Source organism: Piliocolobus tephrosceles, chromosome 2 (assembly GCF_002776525.5).
Source record: "Piliocolobus tephrosceles isolate RC106 chromosome 2, ASM277652v3, whole genome shotgun sequence".
NCBI classification, from domain to species: domain Eukaryota; kingdom Metazoa; phylum Chordata; class Mammalia; order Primates; family Cercopithecidae; genus Piliocolobus; species Piliocolobus tephrosceles.
In genome coordinates this window covers 84423739-84446409 of record NC_045435.1, presented here as the reverse complement: position 1 = coordinate 84446409, position 22671 = coordinate 84423739, and the positions used below count along the sequence as shown (strand labels likewise).

Here is a 22671-nt window from a genome sequence, read left to right as displayed (position 1 = left end):
AAGAAAGAAAGAAAGAAAGAAAGAAAGAAAGAAAGAAAGAAAGAAAGAAAGAAAGAAAGAAAGAAAGAAAGAAAGAAAGAAAGAAAGAAAGAAAGAAAGAAAGAAAGAAAGAAGGAAAGAAAGAATCCCCGAGGTAACAGGGTTGGGAGGTGTGGCCTTTGGGAAGTGACTGAGACACAAGGGCTCCGCCCTCATGAAGGGGATTAGGTGCACTTACGAAAGGGCTTGACAAAGGGAGTTTGGCCCTTTCCTCCCTTCCACCTTCTCCATGTGAGGACAGTGTTACTCCCCTCAGATGATGTAGCATTCAAGTCCCATCTTGGAAGCAGAGAGCAGCCTTCCCTAATGCTAGTATCTTGATCTGGGACTTCCAGCATCTGGAACTGAGAAATAACTTTCTGTTCTTGATAAGTTACCCAGTCTTAGGTATTTTACTACAATAGCACAGAACAGACTAAGACAACCCCTTACTCTCACAAAGTGAGCCTGCCCAAACAAAAGGCCTCTCAAATGGGCTGATGTGTGCCACTCATGTGCTAGAGAGCCACCAAACCACCTGCACGCTGACGCCTGGCTGATGAGCTGCCCTCAACACCAGCACACAGGTCCAGCCCAGGAGACCCAGGACTACACTGGGTGATCCTCATCTTAGCTGGCACTTGGCAAGTTCCTCTGTCCTGGCGCTCTCTGTACCTTAGGAGACAACTGAAAGGTACATTGGGGTGAATCTGGCCTCAACTCAGACAATGGAGTTGCAGCCCAACAGCACTGCACCCTCACCCTCCTTTCTCTATCCCGAACTTCCCCCACAGTTTCCCCAGAGGGCTTGCTGGGGCCCTTCTCCTGGCACCTGCAGAGCCCCCATGCTCGGGTCAAGGTCTGCCTCATCCCACAGCAGCTCCCTGTGGCTGACCTCACTGCTGCTCACCCCCAGCCTACACTGTCCACTTCTCAGATGCAGAAATGGAAGCACAAGGGAGTTGCTGCCCCACTGGCCCTAAGACTCAGTGGCCCTCTCTCCCGCAGCTCTCCCAAGCCAACTCTGAGGACACAGCAGGCCCGCTGCGTCCAAACCAAAGTTTCATGGGGCTCCCTTCTGCTGGATCAGAATGGGGTCATGTAGCAGCGAGATGGGGACACAAGCCAACATAAGCCTGCTGGTTCCCTACCCAGACCTGTGAGCTAAACACAAGAGTGACATCTGTGGGATTTATGTGGATCTCATGAAGACAGATTAGACTGGTGGTTACCAGGACTGGGATGGGGAAGGAGAGCCAGGGAATGAAGGGGTGCAAAAAAGAGAATATATTTATTACCACTGAACTGTACACTTAAAAATGGTAAAGATGGTGAATTATACACATATACGTTACCCCAATAAAAATAAATAAGTAAATAAGAACGAGAAGGCCGGATGCAGTGGCTCAGGCCTATAATCCCAGCACTTTGGAAGGCCGAGGCAGGTGGATCACCTGAGATCAGGAGTTTGAGACCAGCCTGACCAACATGATGAAACCCCATCTCTACTAAAAATACAAAAATTAGCCGGGTGTGGTGGCGGGTGCCTGTGTAATCCCAGCTACTTGGGAGGCCTCAGCCTCAAGCAGGAGAATCACTTGAACCCAGGAGGCAGAGGTTGTAGTGAGCAGAGATCGCGCCACTGCACTCCAGCCTGGGCGACAGGGCAAGACTCTGTCTCTGAAAGAATGAATGAATGAATGAAAAAGAGTGAAATTACAGATGGAATTTTAAAAGTCATATGTACATGTGATAGAAATTGCATAGATGCAGGTACTTGTCCCAGCTCTGGCACACTAGGAGTCACAAGACCCCCTACTAATCCAGACAGCTCTCATTTTCACCACCTGGACTCAAAACAAAACAAAAAAAAAAGCTTTCCAACCTGCCATCTTCCTTATCCATAGGACAGAAGCCTCGGGCACCCGAGACCCACTCAGGAGCCCCGGGCTGCTCAGCCACACAATTCAGGAAGTGGCCCATAGCAGCTGCACTCCATCAAGCCCTTGGCCACCAGGACCCCACCACATTGCCACCTCCCGGAACAGAATGTGAAAGATGCAGCTGCACATCTTCCTGGAAGGTCTGGGTGAGTGGGAGCCCATGAGGACTCTACACCTGCTGCAGAGTGCCCAGGCGGAACCCAGCCCCTTTGTCAGCAGGCCCCTGTGATGTGGCCTCCCAGCCAGGCCCTCAACAGTCATGAACATCCTTGGAACCAGTTGGGTGACAACACAGGTCCAGCCCCTATGGATTTCTACCCCTAGCTGGAACAAAGCCGCCTCTGATCCTAGCCACAGATCTCCATAAGCACTAGGTATTCTGTACAGTCAGTGGACCCTGTATCTCAACCAAATGCCCAAATTAAGGCTGCTCAATTGCACTATGCTCCCTTAGGAAACCACCATTAGCTGACTCTGTGTTTTGGAGGGTTTTGTTTTGAGACAGTGTCTTGCTTTGTTACCCAGGCTGGAGTACAGTGGCACAATCACACATCACTGCAGCCCCAGCTTCCCAGGCTCAAGCAATCCTCCCACCTCAGCCCCCCCTCAAAGTGCTGGGATGACAGGCGTGAGCTACCGCACCTGGCCCATTAGCTGACTCTGAATCACTCCAAACCCAGGGGCAGAGCTAAGCATGACAAGGAGCCATAGCAAACCCTGGCAGACCTGGGTCCCAGGGGTGCCAGGCTGTGGTATGGAGGTGAGCTGGTCTTTGCTGGAAGTAAATAAGGCCTTCTCTTGGGCATCCCTGCCCCATAGGTGCTCACACACTCACACCCCTACCTCAGGCCTCAGCCTGGCCCTTCAATCATGCTGCTGTACATCATTAGTAAGGACCCCAAAAGAAAGCCCTCTCAAGGCAGCAACCCACACTGCAGGTGGGAGGGGCACAGGAATCGGGCCAAGTTTGTCCACAGCGGGACCTTTCAACCCAGGCCAGTATTGAGTTGCCACCACCAGTTGCAGTGCATGGTTGGTCTGACTAGGGGTCTTAAAAAGGAGGGATGGGAGAGAATCAGCCTCTAGAAAGGAGCAAGGATTAAAGCAAGTGCAGAGGTAGGGGCAGAGTCAGGGTGACCCTGGACAATTTGGCTTCTGGAATCAGTTTGCAGAACCCTGAGCAAGCCAGGCCCAGGGGTTCCTACACCTGGATACCTGGAGTGCCCCACAGAGGGGCTGGGTGTCATCGGTATCCCAAGACGAAGAGCCCCTAAAACTTGTGGCAAATCAATCCTGAGTTCCTGTATTTGATAGGGAGTTTAGGGGGCTGGGAGCAGAAAATAATTCGAGGCTCATACCCTGACTCCCACCTTCATCTGAGCTGTACCCTGGGAGAGGGGCAGGGCCTACCCACCTTCACCTGCCCTCCAAGTACTTCCTAAGATTGAGCCTACCTCTTAGCCAGCCTAACTCGTCTCATGCTGCCTTCAGCTCTGTCAGCCTCCCTGTGGAGTCCCCCTCTGCCCAGGCCAGGAAGCCCAGGAAGTAGAGCTATAACAGCCATTTCCTATCCCCGGTGCCCAGACCCGTGAGCTAGAGAGCCGATGATGAATGAACAAACAGAGAGATGGCAAAATGAACAGAGGTCGGTTTGTTTCTCATCTTCTCTTTCCTCTGGGCATTGTGAGCCTGGTGCCCTGAAGAAGAAATGACCCAGCCCTATCCACACCCCAAACCATCAGCTGTCCCTCAGCCAGGTTCCCGTATCTCTAGGTTTAACAGCAGACAAACGACCACACAAGGGAATGCGCCATGGTCCTTGCTTCACTTCCCAGAGAGAACAATGTCGATAGCTTTCGTTTATATGCCGGATGAGATGCCAGAACACCGGGAATGACATTTTAGATTTTAGATCCCACATTCAAGTGTTCTCAGGCTAAGCGTGAGTTAGCTATTTACAGAACACTCACAAAAAGAAGTGATCACTTGATAGGCATCTGTTTCAAACTGTTTCTGAGTTGTTTTTTGTTTTTTTGTTTTTTGTTTTTTTAAGGGGAGCAGGAATGGTAGCAGCATTCACATGATTTGCAAATGCCCTCCTGGGCAAAGGTTCCCAAACAGTAACACATGAATCTGAATAAATGGCTTGTCCAAGGGCTTGGCTCGTGAACAGGCTTACACCAGGGCCAGCAGCCACCCCCTCTGGATGTGTTGGCCTAGGGAGAAGAGGCCCACTAGTCCTATGCACTGGATATGTCTCTGACAGGGAAGGCAAGGGGTCACAACAAGGCTGGGGGCAGCAAGCAGCCTCCAGGCCCTGAGGAACCAGAAGAAACAGCCTATGTCCCCATCCCCTAGTCATAGTCAAATGGCCCCCAGGTGCCCTAACTCAGATGGCAGTGGAAACACAAACAACAGCTCAGAAAGCACCAGGCTAGACACCTCACACCTAGCTGATGGTCCAAGACACATAAGCGCCCCCAGGGCCTCCCTCAGCCTGGCAGGCAGATTAGGGACAAACTTGAATTCAATGGACTCCCGACCTCCCATCCCAAGTGGGCATGGTGACTACACCCCAACAGGAGACATTCTGACAACTGCTCTGGTCAGGAGGGCTCGGACACTACTTCCTAGTCGGAGTATTAGATGTGAAAGGCTGGACCCAGGCCAGCTCCTGGGGAGAACTGCATGTGGCCCACTCCCCACAGCCGGCCCCCAGGGGCCCAGCCCACCCAGGGAGACCAGGGAACTGGCTGCTTTGAAGCTCATTCAGAAAGGAGGCCTCTGCTTCCTTGATTCCATTCCAGGAATTCTCAAACAACAAACATAAAGAGGATTTCCCTTCCTCGGTTCAGCCTCTGCAAGACACCTGAGGTTGCCTCGGTCTCCAGACACATTGACGTCTGCCAGTCCGAGGGCCTCCAGAAAACCCCAATGTCAACTCAGAGCATGGGTTCCAAGGCTCAACTCAACCTCTGGACCAAGGCATAGCTGAGGCCATTAGGGGATAGATTCCATTCAGGCCCCTAGGTGGCAGCTTGCTAACCATGCCCAGATGCAGCCCCCAACCCCTGCTCAATTCAACTCTTATATACCTTTCTCAGCTGCACCAGTCCCAGGCCCATTAATCTGTCCAGGTCACAGGGAAAGGCCTCCATCCATCTCCCTGCAGGCCATGTGGGTGACAAGCCTGTTTCTGCATCTTACCCACTGCCCAGACTGTGAGGGTACTACCACTCCACACCACTCAGCACCCAGCCGACACCTCTCACCTGATGCCCGTGGAGCGTGTAGAGCAGCCGGCCCTCCATCAGGTCCAGGATCTTCAGGGTCGAGTCACTGGAGGCCGTGATCAGGTAGTTTCCCGACGGGTGGAAAGAGAGCCCGTTCACTGCAGCACTGTGCACTAGGGGAAGGACATCAGTCAGGTGCTGGCTGGGAGGCACAGGGAGCACAGCTGAAGCCCGGGACAGGCAATCAGGGCCAACTGAGGCTCAGCACAGCCCTGATGGGGCTGGGTCAGGATGGTCATTGCTCAAAAGAGCTGTGGGGAACCCAACAAGGATTTCCCAGGAGAGGGGCACAATCAAAGAACAGGAAAAGGCCCACTCAGAGCCAAGGGCAGGCAGTAGAAGACAGGAAGACAGAAACGGATGCAAAAACCAGAGGCAGCAGACGATTCCTCCATCCTCTCCCACAGCAAGCAGTCAAGCTGGAGCAGAATAGGGCACTCAAACATACAAACATAGCCTTTGGTCTATCTGATACACTCTTTCTTTAAAGAAACCAAATGGAAAATAAAACCCTTGAAATGTCAATACAATGCCACTGCCATACAGGGAGGATGTGTGTGGGGGCAGATGAGCAGAAAACTAAGACACTCTTAGGATCCAGTCAGGACTACGTTCTGACCCCAGGCCTCCTGCCTGGGCTCACCCCATGACCTTTTTTGAGAGACAGAGTCTCACTCTGTCGCCCAGGCTGGAGTGCAGTGGTACGATCTCAGCTCACTGCAGCCTCCATCTCCTGGGTTCAAGAGATTCTCCTGCCTCAGCCTCCTGAGTAGCTGAGACTACAGGTGTGCCACTATGTCCAGCCGATTTTTGTATTTTTAGTAGAGATGGGGTTTCACCATGTTAGCCAGGTTGGCCTCAAACTCCTGACCTCAGGTGATCCGCCTGCCTCTGCCTCTCAAAGTGCTCAGATTACAGCCGTGAGCCACCACATCCATCCTGAGCAAGCATCTTGACTACACTGAGCCTCAGTTTCTCCATCTGTACCAGAGCACCCATGTGTAAGGGGTGCTGTGGAGATGCTACTAAGTTAAGCACATGAGGCCTTTGCAGAGTGAGCTATCCAATGCCAAAATGGATGTTCCTCTCCTTTGCCCCCTGCGTTCCATGCAACCCCAGGTCCTGCCACTTCACCTACAACAGCTTGGCCCTGTCCATGACTCTCTTTTCCCTATCACCCCAGCCTAACCCCACCATCTTTTCTGGTGTCCGTCACTCTCCAAGATCCGGCCACCCCAGCTCTGTCAATTCCCCCAGTCACAGAACTTTTTTACTCCTTGTTTCCAATGGGCCTGGGAGACGCTTGCCCTCCCCTTTCCCTGATCTTAAAGCTTAGTACTGGAAGCTACCTCCTCCAGGAAGCCTCCCCTGGCCTCCCGATTAGGGCAACCCCCTTCATTTGTCCTTCCAAAACACCATAAGCCTCCCATCAGTTCACTCTTCACATTTACATGCAACTATCTGACTCACATCTGGATCTCCCATGAGACCATGAACTCCATCAGGCAGGGGCGGTGCTGAGTCCCTGGCTCCCCACTTAGTGCCTGGCACTGAGCAGGACTCAGAAAGTGAGCAGGTGCTTAAGTTGGGTATCCAGAAGCTCCAGCAGGTTACACAACCCTCCCTCAAGGCCAAGAGCATATTCTAGGTGAAGCTGGGGGCAGACCTGGGCAGTCTACATGGGGACAGAGCAACTCCACAGCCAATGCATGGATCAGCTGCATCACAGCCTCCTAGGGTGGCTTCTGAGGAAAACCCCAGTATCTTTCTTCCCATTACCACAGGCCGGATGAGGAAAACCCGTGGGGCTAAAATAACCATGACCCTGCTAAGTCAGAATTGCCACCAACATAAAGGCAGACTCAAAACCAACCATCGTCTTAGCACTGAGAGGCTGCAAGAACTACTGGGTTGGTAAACACACCCAACACAAAACGGCCCTCAACAAGGCCCACAGGGTGCACCCAGTCCCTCAGATGCCAGCCCAGCTGATGTGCTGATGTGCCGGGGAGTCTGGATACATGTTACCAGGCACACTTAGGGGGAGACAGCCAAGGTTTTACGTAACATGATATTTATATCTGAACAACACCCTCCAAGCGCCAGGATCTCCAGGAGGCAGCCTGGAGAGGGACCAGTGGGGTCTCTGAAGCCAGCTCTTGGAGGCAGATTTCAGAGACCGCCCCCACCACAAAGTCTGCACTGGGATGAAGGCCACCCCCACACCTCCTTGACCAGAAGCTGGCAGAGGAAGAGCCGGTGGCAGGATGGTGCAGAAGGGAGGGCATGCTCAGGGAGCTCTGGGCTTCCCAGCACCACCACAGTGGCAGGGTCAATGTATTGATGCCACATCAGGGGCCCCCACCTGGTCAAGCCCATCCAAGGGAAAGAATCTCTCCCAGAGGAAGGGCAACAGAAGCCCCACTCCACATAAATGTCAGGAATACCCAGCCTGGGTAGAAACACCTAGAACCATTTACTCCAGAAGAGGGGCTGGCCTGGCATACCAGGCTTTGGGGGATGCCCCAAACACCAGGACCCACCCCACCTTTCCCCACTTGCTCTCCTGCCTCATCCACTGGCCACGCCAGCCTCCACTCTCACTCCTCCTGCCTCTGTGGAGGTGGTGGAGAGTGGGTAGTCTATGGAGGCGTCATCGTAAGAACCACCCCTGCACGAGAGTCTACCATGAAGGCTAGGCTGCCCCATGAGGGCATGAGCCTTCGGTCATGATGCCTTGAGTGCCAAATGTCTGAGAATGATCCACTTTTTGTCAAGTCCAAGGCCGCAGGCCTCTTCTTGGCTCCATGGCAGATATCAGTGATGATACACACTGCCACCTGGATGGCAGCTGTGAGCTTGTGGCTCTTATCCCATCTGCATCCCAAAGAGAGAACCCTGACTCCAGATCAGAGATACACCAACATCAAACTTCTGCAGATCCTCAGGGGTCCAGGGATGAGGCCACCACAGCCCCTGCTCCCAAATACCAAGAACTAGTCACAGCTTGTGGGCAGCAGGTGGCCTAAGCAGAGACCTGAGTACACCCACTCCATGCTGCTCTGCATGTAGAGGCCTGGGCAAATCTAGGCCCACTACCTGACGGGCTCCAAACCAGCCAAGGGCCCAGAGAAAGCCTGGGTGCCCAAGCAGGAGGTACCTCTCTGGAAGAGACCATGCCAGGGCCAAGCCCCACCCCAATATCCTTCCACAAAAGGACCACTCATTTTCCCCAGGGTGGTCTCTTGCGATGTGCAACTGGTGTTACTAGTGACACGGTCGCTCTGGGTTGACAAGAGGCTTTGGATTCAAGCCACAAAGGTTCTCTGATACCAGCAGCAAAGGACACCCAAAACACTCCTCCTTGTAAATGCCATGTAAATGCTCACTTCAGGACGGTGGGAGAGTAGGTTGGCTAGATCAGGTGGGACAGCACCACTGTACCCCAATCAACCCTTTTAGTCTCAAAACACCAAGTACAGGGTACAGCCCTGCCCTGCTAGCTGCAACTACTTAAAATCCTCCAGCCGGGCACGGTGACTCACGCCTGTAATCCCAGCAGTTTGGGAGGCCAAGGTAGGAGGATTGCTTGAGCTCAGGAGTTCAAGACCAGCCTGGGCAATACAGTGAGACCCCAACCCCAACCCCATCGCTGAAAGAAAAAAAAAAAAGACAAAACCCTCCATGACCATGTATGAGGCCAGGCAGGGGTGCAGGGGTGCACTAAAGACCAATGGACACAGAGCCTGGGACTCTATGAGTTCTTAGCCCTGCTGACAGCCAGCCAAAGAGACCACCTCTCCCAAGGAGCCTGGGGAGTAAATGACTAGAGTCACCGAAGTGCAAGGAGTGCAGCGTGAGACGGTCAACAGAATGCCAGACTCAAAGGCCCTGAGTTGGAGACTCAGACCCACAGCTGTGTGACTGTGGACTGCATGCTCTGCATCTGTGAAATGGAGAGTAGACCTACCTTGCTGGCCACTCAGGCCTGTCACTGGATAATGGACCTGCACGTGCTATAAGCCACGAAGCACATTACAGGTTCTGGGATGGGGGCTGCTGCTCAGATGCCTGAACAGTCTTAATGTGGACTCAGAGCATATGGAGCTAACCCATCACCACGGGGATTTGCATTCAAAGGGTTCCACCAGTCCATCAACTCCTTGCTGAATTGAGAAATCCGAACTGCTCTCTGCAGTGATAGGCCAGAGCCAAGAAACTCCTTGTCTGGGAGGAGAGTCAGCCAGTGCAAGACAAATGCCTCCAGCTGCCTCCAATAGCCCAAAACCCCAAGCAGGCTTCAACTCCAACCCTAGCAGGAACAGGAAGTGCCCTCATAGAGCACAACCATGGATGGCTGGACACAAGCAGGTTGGGGCTTGCTAGCCACACACTGCAGTATCATTAACCAAATCCTCTCACAACAGCCCATCAGCCTCCAACACCAGAAGGCCATTCTAGTATTGCCTGCTGCCCATCCAGAGTCACTAGGGGAGACACTGAATGACACTGTGTCCGTAGGTTTCCCTTGGGTTTCCTAGGGATCAGGGACAGAAAGCAGATCAGGCATATTTTGCCAGAGTACTGGGAGCCCTTCCTGGAGAATGAGCCTACAAAGAGATTCCATTGCTCCTATCGGGGTGGGGGAGCCACTTGGGTAAAGGGTTTCCCCTTAGTTTCAGCTAGAGGTTTTCTAGGGAGCCCCAAGACCAGAGCAGACCTGGCCATGTCCTCCCGTCAGGAGAGGATGAGAGGTATGTTCCCCCTATCCAGGGAGCTCAGATCAACCTGGCTCACTGTACCCCTAAGGGTCAGCCTAGAGGCTATGGGATGAGTCTGCTATCCTGTGAACACCCACCACTGGCCATGGCATTGAGCAGGAAGCTCAGGGGGAACCGGCTGTGTTTATGGGCACTCCAAATCCCGCTAAGCCTCCAATCTACACTAGGGATGGCTTAGGGATGAGACACTGCAGGTCCACTGAGAGGGTGTCATAAGAGGCAAGGCCAGAAGCACAAGCAGACTGCAATCTCCCAGCAGGGCCTGTCAGCCCACACACTCAGCTCCACTCAGGACTTGGCCCCTGGGGCTCATCTGAGTCCACCCACACCTTCCCAACCCTGCCATCATGGAGATCCGCCCCTGTCCTCTGCCAAGCCTGCTCCCTCCAGGACCCCGGCTCCCTCTCCCCAGTACCCACCACTCTCCTCGGCTGCTCTGCATCGCTCCACCTCCTGACAACCCTCTTCACGAGACCCCACTCGCCTTCGCTCTCCAGCCTCTGCCCTCCTCAGCTCTCCCATGCTGGGAGATGGGGCTCATACCTCTCACTCTGGCTGCTTTGTGGACCTTTATCTTCTGTGGCCCCTCAATTATAGGGGCTCAGAATGTGACCTCAGCCATTCTCACATCCCGGATCCCTGGGTCCAGCTGGCCCCTCCACCCCAACAGGGTCAGCTTCTCTGCTTCTACTCAATCTCTGCAACCCATCCCCAACTCTGATGCCAGCCCTCACTTTGATACCAGGCACAGCTGGACACCTACCCATCACTGGGGCACATGGGGCACACCAGCCCCCAACCCCAGCAGACTCTGGACACCACTATCTATCTTCCCTTCATACCTTAAATGATGAGGCCAGTCCTGGCACTGCCAATCAGGCCACATCTTTGGGACCCTGAGCTGGAGATGGCATCTGAGGCCCTTCCCAGAGGGTATCTGCTGTTATACTCATGAACACCAGGCCCAGGCTCCTGATCCATCAGAGATGGGCCTGGACCTTGCCAGGGTCACCTAGAGATCCTCTCTGCCCACTGTCAAGACTTATGTAGCATACACCACATACCCAGTCCTGTGTTATAATCCTTATATGGCTTTTCCCATCGGAGCCTCACGAAGCCATGAGGAAGGCCTATTGCCACCCCCTTTACAGAAAGGAACCCAAGCATGTGCTCCTGACCACTGTCCTGCCTCGTCGCCTTCCACTCCCATCTCTCCCTGTCCAAGTCCTCCCTCCTCTGCACCTGCCCACGTTCCCCAGGCAGCTGTGCAGATGTGCCCCGTCCCCGAGCCCCAGCCCTTCACTCAGGCCTGGCCTAGAGCAGAAGGCTGAAGGAGGGATGGGAGAGGTATGGGCTCCAAGTGGAGGCAAGCCCCACTGCTCTTCTATTCCAGAAGCCTCTGTCTGAAAGAGCATTGGTAACAAACCCCAGGGTTTCCTGTGCGGGGCGTGGGGCTGGGAAACAGGTTCTTGCGGCTGGCCCCTGCCACCTGGTGGTGCTGTAGGGTACTACAGGCCTTAACCAACCAGGTTGGCCTCACCAGACCCAACAGGACCAAGACAGTGTCATTGTCATCATCACTAACGCTGTATCTCCTTTCCCTCATTTTGTGCCAGCCACCCTCTCAATTCTTGATATGAAACAACTCATTAACCCTCCCAACACCTCCTGTGAGACAGGCCCCATCATTGTCCCAGAGGCCCCACAGAGTCAAATGACCTGCCCAACATCACATGGCCAGGAATGCTTTAAAAGCCGGCTGCGGAGCCCACTCTCCACCATGTGCTTTTCAAGACTGGGATCTTCTCCCCATTCTGGAAAGGTGTGCTCACCTTCATTACCCCAAAGAAAGTGCTGTCCTTGAACACCAAGAGTCAGCTAGGAAGGGTGTGCGTGTGGCGGGGGTGGGGGTGGAGTGGGGCGGGGGGTGGTGTCGGAGCCCCAGACCTGTGTCCAGCCATGTACTTCCCATTTCAGGTGTGGTTTATGGAAGCAAGCCCAAGAACTTTAAGCTTAGTCCCAGGTTAACGACCACGGTTCTTCAAGCAACTCCAGCTCTGCCTTCCTTCCTGGTCTCGGCCCTGGTCCAGTCTCGCTCATCTCTGTTTTGTCAGCTGCACAATTCCCAATTTCTCCAATGACTCCTCACCAGCTCCCTTCCCTGAGCCCATCCCTTGAACTGGGGCGCCTCATGGCCCTGCCCACTCATACTTGCTCTCAGGCCAGTTCCCTACCCAATACTCTCAGCTAACTCATCCTGGGGATGACTAAGTCTGCCCTCGCCCTCCAACTCCCACCTGGAACCTTGCATGAGCCCATGTCCACTGCCTGCCAATCTGCCTTCCAAGGGCTACCATCCTGGGCCTGGCCCCTAGCTAAGTCAACCCTCCCTACGACTCTACATCTGTGGAGGACACTGTAAGACCAGAGGTGGCCATGGTCCCACCAATGCTGGCCTCTACTGACAGCCCTGTTCCCTTTACCACAGGTCAAGGGCTGTCACGTTGGCCCTGGAGGGCAGAGCCTCCATCACCAGGAAAGGCAAGTGGCATGCCCTTGAGAAGTGGTCCTCAAGCGAAGCCCTGGCCAGAGCCGCAGTGAGGACTCCCCATCTGGCCCTGCAGTATGTGTGAGACTGCCACTTCAGAGGTGGGCATCGAAGTGCTCAGTGGAAGCCAGGTAGCACCAGGCTCCATCTCCTGGCCAAGGTTCCAAGCCAGGCCAGCCAGGGCACAGACTCCCACCCCTGGAATCCCAACAGACCCAGGATACCTTCCTGCCCAAGGCCATCTCAGGCCCATTTAAGCACTACAGCACAGAACAACATCTGACACCAGCACAGTCCCACCAGGGCTGCCCTCGGGCCCAGGAGGCTGTTCACCACTCACACTGATAATGCTGCAACAGCCGGTGAGTCCGCACATCCCACACCTTCACTGTGTTGTCCATGCCGGCAGCGGCAATGCACGTTCCACTGGGGTGGAAGTCCACGTAGGTGACAAAGCTGGAAAGACAGGGGCCACTATGCACTATAGGTCTACCCTGGTTCAGGATGGACCCAGAAACATTTAGTGCTTTCCCATCCCTGTGTCCTGCCCATGCTGTCCCCTTGACCCAGACACCTCCTTTCTGTCACATTTGTTTACCAGGTGGCCAAGGCAGAGCAAGAAGAAGTAAAAGGTGAGAACAGTGGCCAGCAACAAACAAAGGTGGACTGACCAGAGAGCACATCCCACCGCCCTTTTTAAATACAAGTTGAGAGAGCTATCTTCAAACCCAAAAGTCAGCCAGCCTCCCCTGGGGTTTTCAAAGTTGGAACTGGTATCTTTCCCAGGGGTGGCTGTGGGGCAGATCCTGCCACCTGAGGCACAGGTGGGAAGGTCCAGTTGGGCTACAGGGACACTGGCCCACCCTTCTCTAGAAGACAGGCCAAGAACCCTCACTACACCCATATGTGATTCCCAGGCTGGTATCACATCCAGCTCTCAAGGAGCCCTTGTGGCTCCCAGCCCAACGAAGGAGGGCAGAAGCTGGGGTCTCTACTCAAATGTGGGCACCTCTCTCTCCTGATGATATGGCACAACATGAACAGTCACCATCTGCTACAAGAACCCAATGAGAATTTTGTAAAGCCATCACCATGGATAACGTACCAAGAGGCTTTAAAATGTAGTTTGGGCGACTGAGTGTCAACTGCTCACAGACAGACAAGTTGTAATCCTGAGAACCAGAAAGTGAAGGAGAAAAAGGGGAGCACAAATAATTACACAGCTCCAAAAAATTGTGTGGCTTGAGGTTAAGCACTCCTGCTATTCATGGGATGGAGACAAAGCTACCATCCACACAGGAAAAGACACAATGCTAGGTTGCCAGACCTCACAAAAAGCACCAGACAAGGGGCAGCAGTGATAAGGCTGCTGGTTCCATGGTTTCAGCCACTGAAGGCCACTGGGCCTCCTCAGAACCAGGTCTGTGCTCTGTGCTTGAGCGCTCACAAGTGGAGGACAGCATCCGGGGACTCACCCGCCATGCTCGCAATACGAGTGGACGCATTCCCGGCTGTTCTTGTCCCAGAGCTTAACAGTCTTGTCATCACTGGCAGACACGATGAGTCGCCCGTCGGGGGAGAACCTGAACCGGGTGGGGCACAAGTCACACCTTGGACTAACAGATGACATGGGTGCCCCACACCATCTTCCACAGCCACTCTTCCCCGAGTGCCTATTATCTGCCTGCAGGAACCACCCGGGGTCACATGCCCTGCTGTGATTTTTTTTTTTTAATTTGAATACCCTAATATGTCTTTTCAGAAACAAACGCATTGCATCCTGGGAGGCAATGTTACTTCTGTTTATTTGGTCATATCTTAAATTGTACTTTGTTTCTGAAAATAGTTAACTTTTAGCACTTGATCATTTTTCTTTTTTCCTTCTAAAGAGCTTTTCAGGAAACTATGACTAAATTTTGGTTTTGGTTTTGTTTTGTTTTTTAGATAGGGTATCACTCTGTCGCCCAGACTGGAGTGCAGTGGTGTGATCTCAGCTCACCGCAGCCTCAACCTCCTGGGCTCAAGTGATCCTCCCACCTAAGCCTCTCAAGTGGCTTCGACTACAGGCATGCACCACCACGCCCAGCTAATTTTATTTATTGTTATTATTATTTTTTTTGTGTGTGGAGATGGGGGTCTCACTATGTTGCCCAGGCTGGTCCTCTAACTCCTGGACTCAAAGGATCCTCCCGCCTCATCCACCAAAAGTGCTAGGATTACAGACATGAGCCTTTAAGCTTGGCCTATGACTTAATTTTAAATGTTATAAAAATGTTTCCTTTATTTTTTTCTTCCTGAATCTGTGAAACTTCTTTCCTGTTGCTCTTGTTTCGTTCTTTCCTGTTGCTCTTGTTTTTGTTTTCTTATGTAACTTCGTGCACAAACAGCCCCCCTCCCACCCCAACAGCAAACCCTGACCAAAAGGGAAAAAGAGAAGTTCTTTCTGACTTAGAGGAAAACCAAATATAAACAAATGAAAAGAAAAGAAAAAAAAATGGTGCCTGCCTCACGGGTGAGCACAGAGCAGCCTCATGCACATAAAGCCCCAGCACTGTTCCTGATGCACAGCACATGGCAACATGCAGCCGGCACTGCCTGCCAGCAACATTTGCACAAAGGTGGCCAAAAGCTCACCATCAGTATCATTACTCTGGGACCAGGTCCTCCGAGTCTACATTTGACTCAAGTGTGGGTCAGCAAGACGCAATCTGCCAACAAAAGGCATGAGGTCCTGGGGACTGCCACCAAAGGCCCAATATGGACTTGACACCCCAGTTGGCTGGCCTGGCACCTCCTGATCTCAGGACCCTAATCATAAAGCCTCTAAGAGCCATCAGGGATCTCCTAGGACAAAGGAACGGGGGTGCCCTGGAGAACAGTAACTTGTATGGGGTCCCCAGAAGAACACAGCTCAATAGTCCCCAACTTCTGACACATGTGGTTTCCTAATGTCACCTGGCACCCCAAACCCTTCCTCTGAAGCAAAGATATTTGACCCATGAGGAAGCTCTGTTGAAAGGAACCAAATAAGCTAGAAGTAGGACTATCTGTCTGCAATTCTTGGACCTTGAAAGGTCCTTTGGGTCACCTGGCCCCGTTGGCACAGCACTGGCTCCCCGGCCAGCGGGAAGGCCAGCCTCCAGGATAAGCCCCCCACCTCAGAAGCCTGGGCCCCTATCTGGGAGCTCTGGAGCAAAATCATCCTCTGAGAACATCCCACTGGAAAGTAGGCAAGCCTTACTATCAGAGAGAGTTGGGTTTAAACTCCAGCTCTGCCACAGACCCACCGTGTGCCCTGGGACAAGATACTACTGTTCTGAGCCCCCATTTCCTCCAATGGAAATGATACCACTTAGCTTGCAGAACTGTCTTAAGAAACAAAAAGAAAACGTGTAGTGATAGTACTGAAAGTACCTAATTGTGTTTTTAATAATAAATGGCCCCTATTGACCCAGTTTATGCTTTGCCAACACAGATGTAAGAGGGTCATCATGGCTGACTACGGACTAACTTACATGTCATGCATCAGCTCTGTGAAGCTTCTCAACAACTTACAATGCAGGAGCTATTATTGTTCCCATTTTACAGATAAGGAAACCAAGGCTGAGGAAGCTTAAACAATGCCTAAATAACTTGTCCAAGGTCACAAGTTGGTACCTAGAAGCCCCTGTGCCAGTCCCCAACCCCCAGGGTTCCTCCAAGGGTCTCCAGACAGAACAATACTCACTTGGCACAGCGGACCCAGTTGATGTGCTGGCTCAGGGAGAACAGGAATTTCTGACGATGAGTTGCCCACACTTTGACTGTCTTGTCGTCAGAGGCTGTCACGAAGGACTGGCCATCACTGCAGAAGTGGACACTCCTCACTGTGGCTGTGTGTGCACGAAACGCAGTTGACTCACCTTTGCTACAAGGACAGGCATCCAAGAGTGAGGAAACCCATAATGGTGACATGAGAGCCCACAAGCAAATCAAAGCTCTCCCTACTCCTCAAGCACACCTCCCAAAGGTAGCCAAGCCCGAGTACCCCAGTCTCCACAAGGGAAAGCCAGAGCCTCTCTTATGTGAACAGAGCACCGCCCCCAGGCTCCACCTACATGAACAGAGTAACAGGTGGCATTTCTTTAGGGATAGATGGGGTCAGCCCAGAATTCTTCCAACCCTGAGGGGAGGGCTCCAACTACAGCCCCAGCCTCTGATGGCACCTCTTCCAAAGCAGAGTAGAAGTCCCACTGTGAGAAGTCCAGAGCCAAGCTAGGGGACCTCGGTGGGGATGGCTCTGGCACCAGGGCCCCAAATTCTGACAAGCCTCCTCAAAGTCTACGACTCACACATTGGGTACCCAGATGCGGACAGTCTTGTCTCGGGAGCCAGAAGCAAGCAGGTGTCCCGAAGGAGAGAAGTTCACACAGGTGATGGCATCCTTGTGGCCAGTGAAGCGGTAGGCGCGTGACTGCGGCTTCATGTGCCAGACCATGAGGCATGAGTCCATGGAGCCACTGGCTGAGGACAGTGGGTAATGCTATGACCCGCAGCTCTAACGGGCTTCAAGCCTCCACCAAGATGTTGGAGAGGCAGGGGGAGCAACTGGCCCAGCTCCACCTTCCCTGGCATCCACAAACAGGACCGTGAGAAGTCTCCCATAGAGCAGAGCACATCTCGAGGTGTGGTCTGGAGGTGGAGAGCCTGTGGCCCAGAGTTCTCCAAGGAGCACACCCACATGGGAACAAGACCGAGGCCCTTTCCATGCCAGCCCTGGACTGCAATCCGAGCTCTGGGAAAACTCATTCCCATGGGGCCCGGGGTCTCCCTCCAGACACATCCTGAGGGCACCAGAGAGTAAGTCCTCCCTGGCTGGGAAGCCAGCCCCTCCCATTGAGAGGGTCCAACTCAGTATGAAGCCTAAAGGAGGTCCCCAAAATTGACCAAAAACGACTTCAGTTCCCCCTTAACCTTTACACACCAGAGGGCTTTGACGACAGGATGAAGGGGTAAGTCTCCTCTGCGGGAACTGGAAAGTGCAGTCATAAAAGTTGTGTACGAAACCTTATGCAACCAAGGAAGGGGGACACTCAGCTGCAGCATAAGGGCAGTGGGGGTGAGGGGGGTGCCCGGCTCTGCTCAACAGCCTTCTCACCGACAAGGCTCTTCAACAAAAAGGTGTGCCTTATTACTGTGGGCAACAGAATCAATAAAGCTTCAAGGAAAAGGAGTCACTGTTTAGGGCCCACACCAAAAGACAGACCCAAAAGGTGGCTAGGGTGTGCTGGAAAAGACCCAGATCCCAGTCCCACCCTTAAAAGCTGTGTGGCCTTAGCAAGGCCCCTAACCTCTCTGACCCTCGGGCTCTGCATGTAAAATGGAGCTCATAAAGCCCAGGGCCCAAAGAGCTGGCACACAGAAGCAAGACACAGGTTAGACAAAGCTGTGCAGTCCTTGTGCTCTGCTCCCCAACTACCACACCTCCAAGGTAAAAACTTGGCCTGTTCGGCTCATAACCTAGCACCTAGACAAGGTGCCTCTTCTTACCCAGTTGCTTTGTGTTGATACTGAAGTCCACACAGGTAACTGCATCTCGGTGGCCCTTAAAATGCCTTTCCAGCGAGGGGTCCTCCTGGAGGAGAGCCAGGGTCAAATGTGTGAAGCCTGGGTGAGGAAGGGGCTTCCCCAGGGCCAGCACTCTTCCTATAACACCCGGGGGGGTGCAGTTAAAAATGCTCAAGGCATGACCTTATATAAAGAAAATCCTAAGGAATCCACTAAAAACTATTCGAACTAATGTATCAATGGTGGAAATGCTTCAACAAAAACAAAAAGAACAAATGAGTTCAGCAAGATTGCAGGATACAAAATCAAGACACAAAAATCAATTGTCTTTCTGTACACTAGCAACGAACAATCCAAAAAATAAAACTATTTAACTTATGATACATAAAAAAATACTTAGGAATAATTTAACAAAAGAAGTGCAGGACTTGTCCAGTAAAGACGACAAAACATCACTAAGAGAAATGAAAGAAGACTTAACAAATGGAAAGACATTCCACATTCATGAACAGGAAGACTTACTATTGTTAAGATACAATACTACAATACTCCTCAGATTGATCCACCAATTCCACATAATTTCTATCAAAATCCCAGGTGTCTTTTCTGCACAAACTGACAAGCTGATCCCCAAAATCACATGAAAATGCAAGACACCCAGAAAAAACAAAACGATCTTTAAAAAAAAAAAAGAAAAAAAAGGCAAAAACTGTAGAAAGCAATTTGGCAGTTCCTCAAAAAATTAAACGCAGGTCAAGTGCAGTGGCTCACACCTGTAATCCCCACACTTTGGGAGGCTGAGGCAGGAGGATCGCTTGAAGCCAGGGGTTCAAGACCAACCCGGGCAACATAGCAAGATCCTTAGCCTTCAAAGAAATTAAAGAATAAGGCACACATAGTGGCTTGTGCCTGTATTCCCAGCTATTCAGGAGGGTGAGGTGGTAGGACTGCTTGAGCACAGAATTTCAAGGTTGCAGTGAGCTGTGATCACACCACTGCACTCCAGCCTGGGCAACAGAGCAAGACCCTGACTAAAAAAAGTAGTTAGCCAGGCACAGGGGCTCTGCCTGTAATCCCAGCACTTTAGGGGCCCAGGCGGGTAGATCACCTGAGGTCAGGAGTTCAAGATCAGCCTGGCCAACATGGTGAAAATCCTCTCTACTAAAAATACAAAAATTAGCCAGCTGTGGTGGTGGGCGCCTATCGTCCCAATTATTTGGGAGGCTAAGGCAGATTGAATCGCTTGAACCCAGGAGGAGGAGGTTGCAGTGAACCAAGATCGCACCACTGTACTCCAGCCTGGGCAACAGAGTGAGACTCCTACTCAAAAAATAAATAAATAAAATAAATAAATATAAATAAGTAAAATAAAAAATAAAGTAGTTAAACATAGTTAGCAAATGACCCAGCAATTCTAGGTAAACACCCCAAAGAGGTGAAAACATGGTTTACACAAAAACTGGTACACAAATGTTCAGAGCAGCATTTTTCTTAATAGCCAACAAGTGAATGAACCCAAATGTCCATCAACACGACTGAATAAACCAAATGTAGCATATTCACACAACAGAATATTATTCAGCCATAAAAAGGACTGAAGTGCTGATGCTTGCTGCAACATGGATGAACCCTGAAAACATGCTAAGTCAAAGAAGTCAAACACCAAAGGTCATATTTTGTCTGATTCCATAAGAAGTCAGACACCAAAGGCCACATTTTGTCTGATTCCATTCATATGAAAAGTTCAGAATAGTCAAATATATAGAGACAGAAAGTATTAATATATTAGTGATTGCCAAGGGTTGGGAGAAAATGGGGAAAGGGAAGAAGCGGCGTGACTGTTATTGACTGTGGAGTTTCTTTCTGGGATGACGAAAATATTCTAGAATTAGTGATTACAGCTGCACAACACTGTGAATGTACTAAAAGCTACTGAACTGTACACTTTAAAAGGTGAATTCTATGGTATATGAATATCTTAATAAAGTTATGTTTTAAAAGCCTAGAGAGAGAAAACAGGAACCTTACAGCATCCCCTAACCTTTTCTCAGGAATCAGATCCTGTCACCTCAATGCCACCACAGACTGGCCAGTGAACCCAAAAGGTAAGCTCTGGACAGGTCCTCATGGCATCACCACCAACTTCACTCTACCCAACATCAGAGAAACGGCAAGGCCATTCAGGACATCAGGACATTGCTTAGGAAAACACCAGAGAGAATATTCCGGAGCCTCCGTCCTCCCAATAGCAGCTTGCGTCTCAACACTTGAAGGGGTATAATTCAGCCACCCAAACATCTCCCCCTAAACTAAGTATCACAAACCTCAAAGAAGCACTTTGGGTGCTCCAGGAAGCACAAAGGCTCCTCTTGGGAAAGGATGTCCTTGGGGTACAGCAAAGCCACTGCCACCCTACACAGCAGTAACCAGAACAAAGGCCCTATGGCCTTGTGCCCAGCTCCACCCCTAACGCACCTGTCAGAGTCTCCTTTCAACAACAGAGGGAGAAGTAGCCGGGGGAGGGTCCCCAAAAGAGCCTTCTGCTCTCACCTGAGCTTCTTGAAAGAACATGGGTAAGAGAGTGTCCACCTCCAGGCTCAGTGGGCAGAGGCAAGTTCAGGTCCACCTCTGACCAGCAGGTCCCCTGATATCTCTCAACACCGCCTCCCCTCTGTAGTTCCCTGCATGTGGGCCTCATCTCCCTCAACAGTGGTTTACACACGGGGGACAGGAAGGGAGGTAGAGTACCAGATTAGGAGTCAAAAGGTCGGTATCCTAGCCTGGACTCTCCGTCCACATCCTCAAGTGCCTCAGGGCATCACAGGCTACCACCTACCCTCCCTGACTCTCCTATCAGCCAGAAGGCCAGGCCCGTTCAAAGGAATCTCTCGAAATGAGGACCTCTGGAGGAACGTGGACTCAGAGAGGGACACTCCACCCGGCTCACACTGCAAGCCTGGGCATCCCAGCGTCCTGCTGTACCCCCCTGCTGGAGCAGGGTGTACCCTCAACAAGACCCCACGCAGCCACCCACTGCTAAGGACGGGGAAAATGGCTACAGAGGCCCGATACCAGCCCCAGGTCACACATGAGTCAGGACTTGGTCGTGTGTCCCTCGCTAGGATGCAAACGATGGAGGCAGAGGCCTGTTTGTTCGCTCCAGAAACCCAGCGCAGGGCCTGGCACGCAGGAGGGGCTCAAAAAGTGCCCGACCCAGCACAGACGGTAAACTGGACCTGAAGAGAACTACCCTGGAACCTGGCGCCCCACCCGCCCCTCGAAGCCATCGCTCTGGCCACTAGGCGCCCAGTGTCCCAGCGGGTAGACTGAGGCCTGGGGAGCTGCAGTCGGCTGGGCTTACCGCGCAGGGCGCAGCCATGGCCAGGCTGGCGGCGCCGAAGGCAGCGGCGGTGGCCGTTGCGGCCAGTTCAGTTTCCGCGCCCCCAACGGCCACCAATAGCAACGCGGGCCGCGTCGGCACGCCCCGCCCACCGCAATTAAAGGAGAAGCGCCTCAGCTTTTTGCCCCACGACTGGAAGCAGAGCTGGGTGACCGGCGGCCGGCGCCGCGGTCTCCGTACCCAGTTCCTCAAGCCCAGAAAACCCACAGACAGCGCCGCCAAAGGCCTCTGTCCGCCGCCACTCGTTCCGCCTGAGAAATTAAAAGACCCAGGATGAGGGCTTCACCCCACCAGCCCGTGGTCCGGCTACTCTAACGGTGAGCGCAGCCTGCTGGGAAATGCAGTTCCAAGTCGCCCACGCCCCTAGATCTGGAGGAAGGTGGAACTACACTTCCCAAGATGACGTGACGGCGGGCCGAGTTTTACCACACGAAACGAAGGCCTTAAGAATCCCGGAAGCGGAGGACACGTGGGTTGCTGTGACCAGACTGCCTTAAAGCACCCGCGCGCGCGCCAGCGCAGCTAGGTTTTCCCACAGGAACCTATTGAGAACTGAGTATTCGCCCCTCGGGAACTCTCAATGGTTCGCCCGTCCGAACGTTCTTAAGACAAGTATCGATTTAAAATAACATGAGTTACTCGGAATCACAAACATGGACTGGAGAAATCTAGGTTCGATTCTCAGTTCTCGCCCTGATTGGCTGTGTGATCTCAGGAAAAACGCCTCTGCTCTGTGCCCCAGTTTCCCCATTTGTAACACGAGGGAGTGTGGTGCAGCCCGGCCCTGTCAGGATCCTTCAGGCCTGAGAAGCTGTTAGAGACCCAGTCTTTAAAAGGAGAGGCCGGGCCCAGTGGCTCACGCCTGTAATCTCAGCACTTTGCCAATTTGGGAGGCTGAGGTGGGTGGATCACCTGAGGCCAGAAGTACGACACCAACCTGGCCAACATGGTGAAACCCCATGTCTACTAAAAATACAAAAATTAGACGGGCGTGGTGGCACGCGCCTGTAAACCCAGCTACTTGGGAGGCGGAGCTCAGGTGGAGAACTGCTTGAACTCCGGAGGCAGAGGTTACAGTGAGCCAAGATCTCGCCGCTGCACTCCAGCTTGGGCAACAGAGGGAGACTCCGTCTCAAAAATA

General features: G+C 52.4%; 1 protein-coding gene across 7 annotated transcripts in view; it reads right to left on the bottom strand.

The window, feature by feature from the left end:
- Positions 1–21968, bottom strand: part of POC1A (POC1 centriolar protein A) — an 81173-nt gene extending 59205 nt beyond the window's left edge. Inside the window, exons 1-7 of one of the 7 annotated variants that reach the window (XM_023195568.2) lie at positions 21492–21968; positions 18113–18197; positions 16915–17086; positions 16311–16490; positions 14059–14166; positions 12924–13039; positions 5234–5367 (exon numbers count right to left, since the gene is read on the bottom strand). In XM_023195568.2, the coding sequence (XP_023051336.1) occupies positions 5234–5367; positions 12924–13039; positions 14059–14166; positions 16311–16490; positions 16915–17086; positions 18113–18197; positions 21492–21509 (813 nt within the window). In that variant the 5' untranslated portion in view covers positions 21510–21968. Of the gene's footprint in view, positions 1–5233; positions 5368–12923; positions 13040–14058; positions 14167–16310; positions 16491–16914; positions 17087–18112; positions 18199–20454; positions 20503–20680 lie in introns of those variants that run through there. The other 6 variants (XM_023195567.3, XM_023195564.3, XM_023195563.2 and 3 more) reach the window with 6 other exon arrangements.
- Positions 21969–22671: the final 703 nt, after the last annotated feature.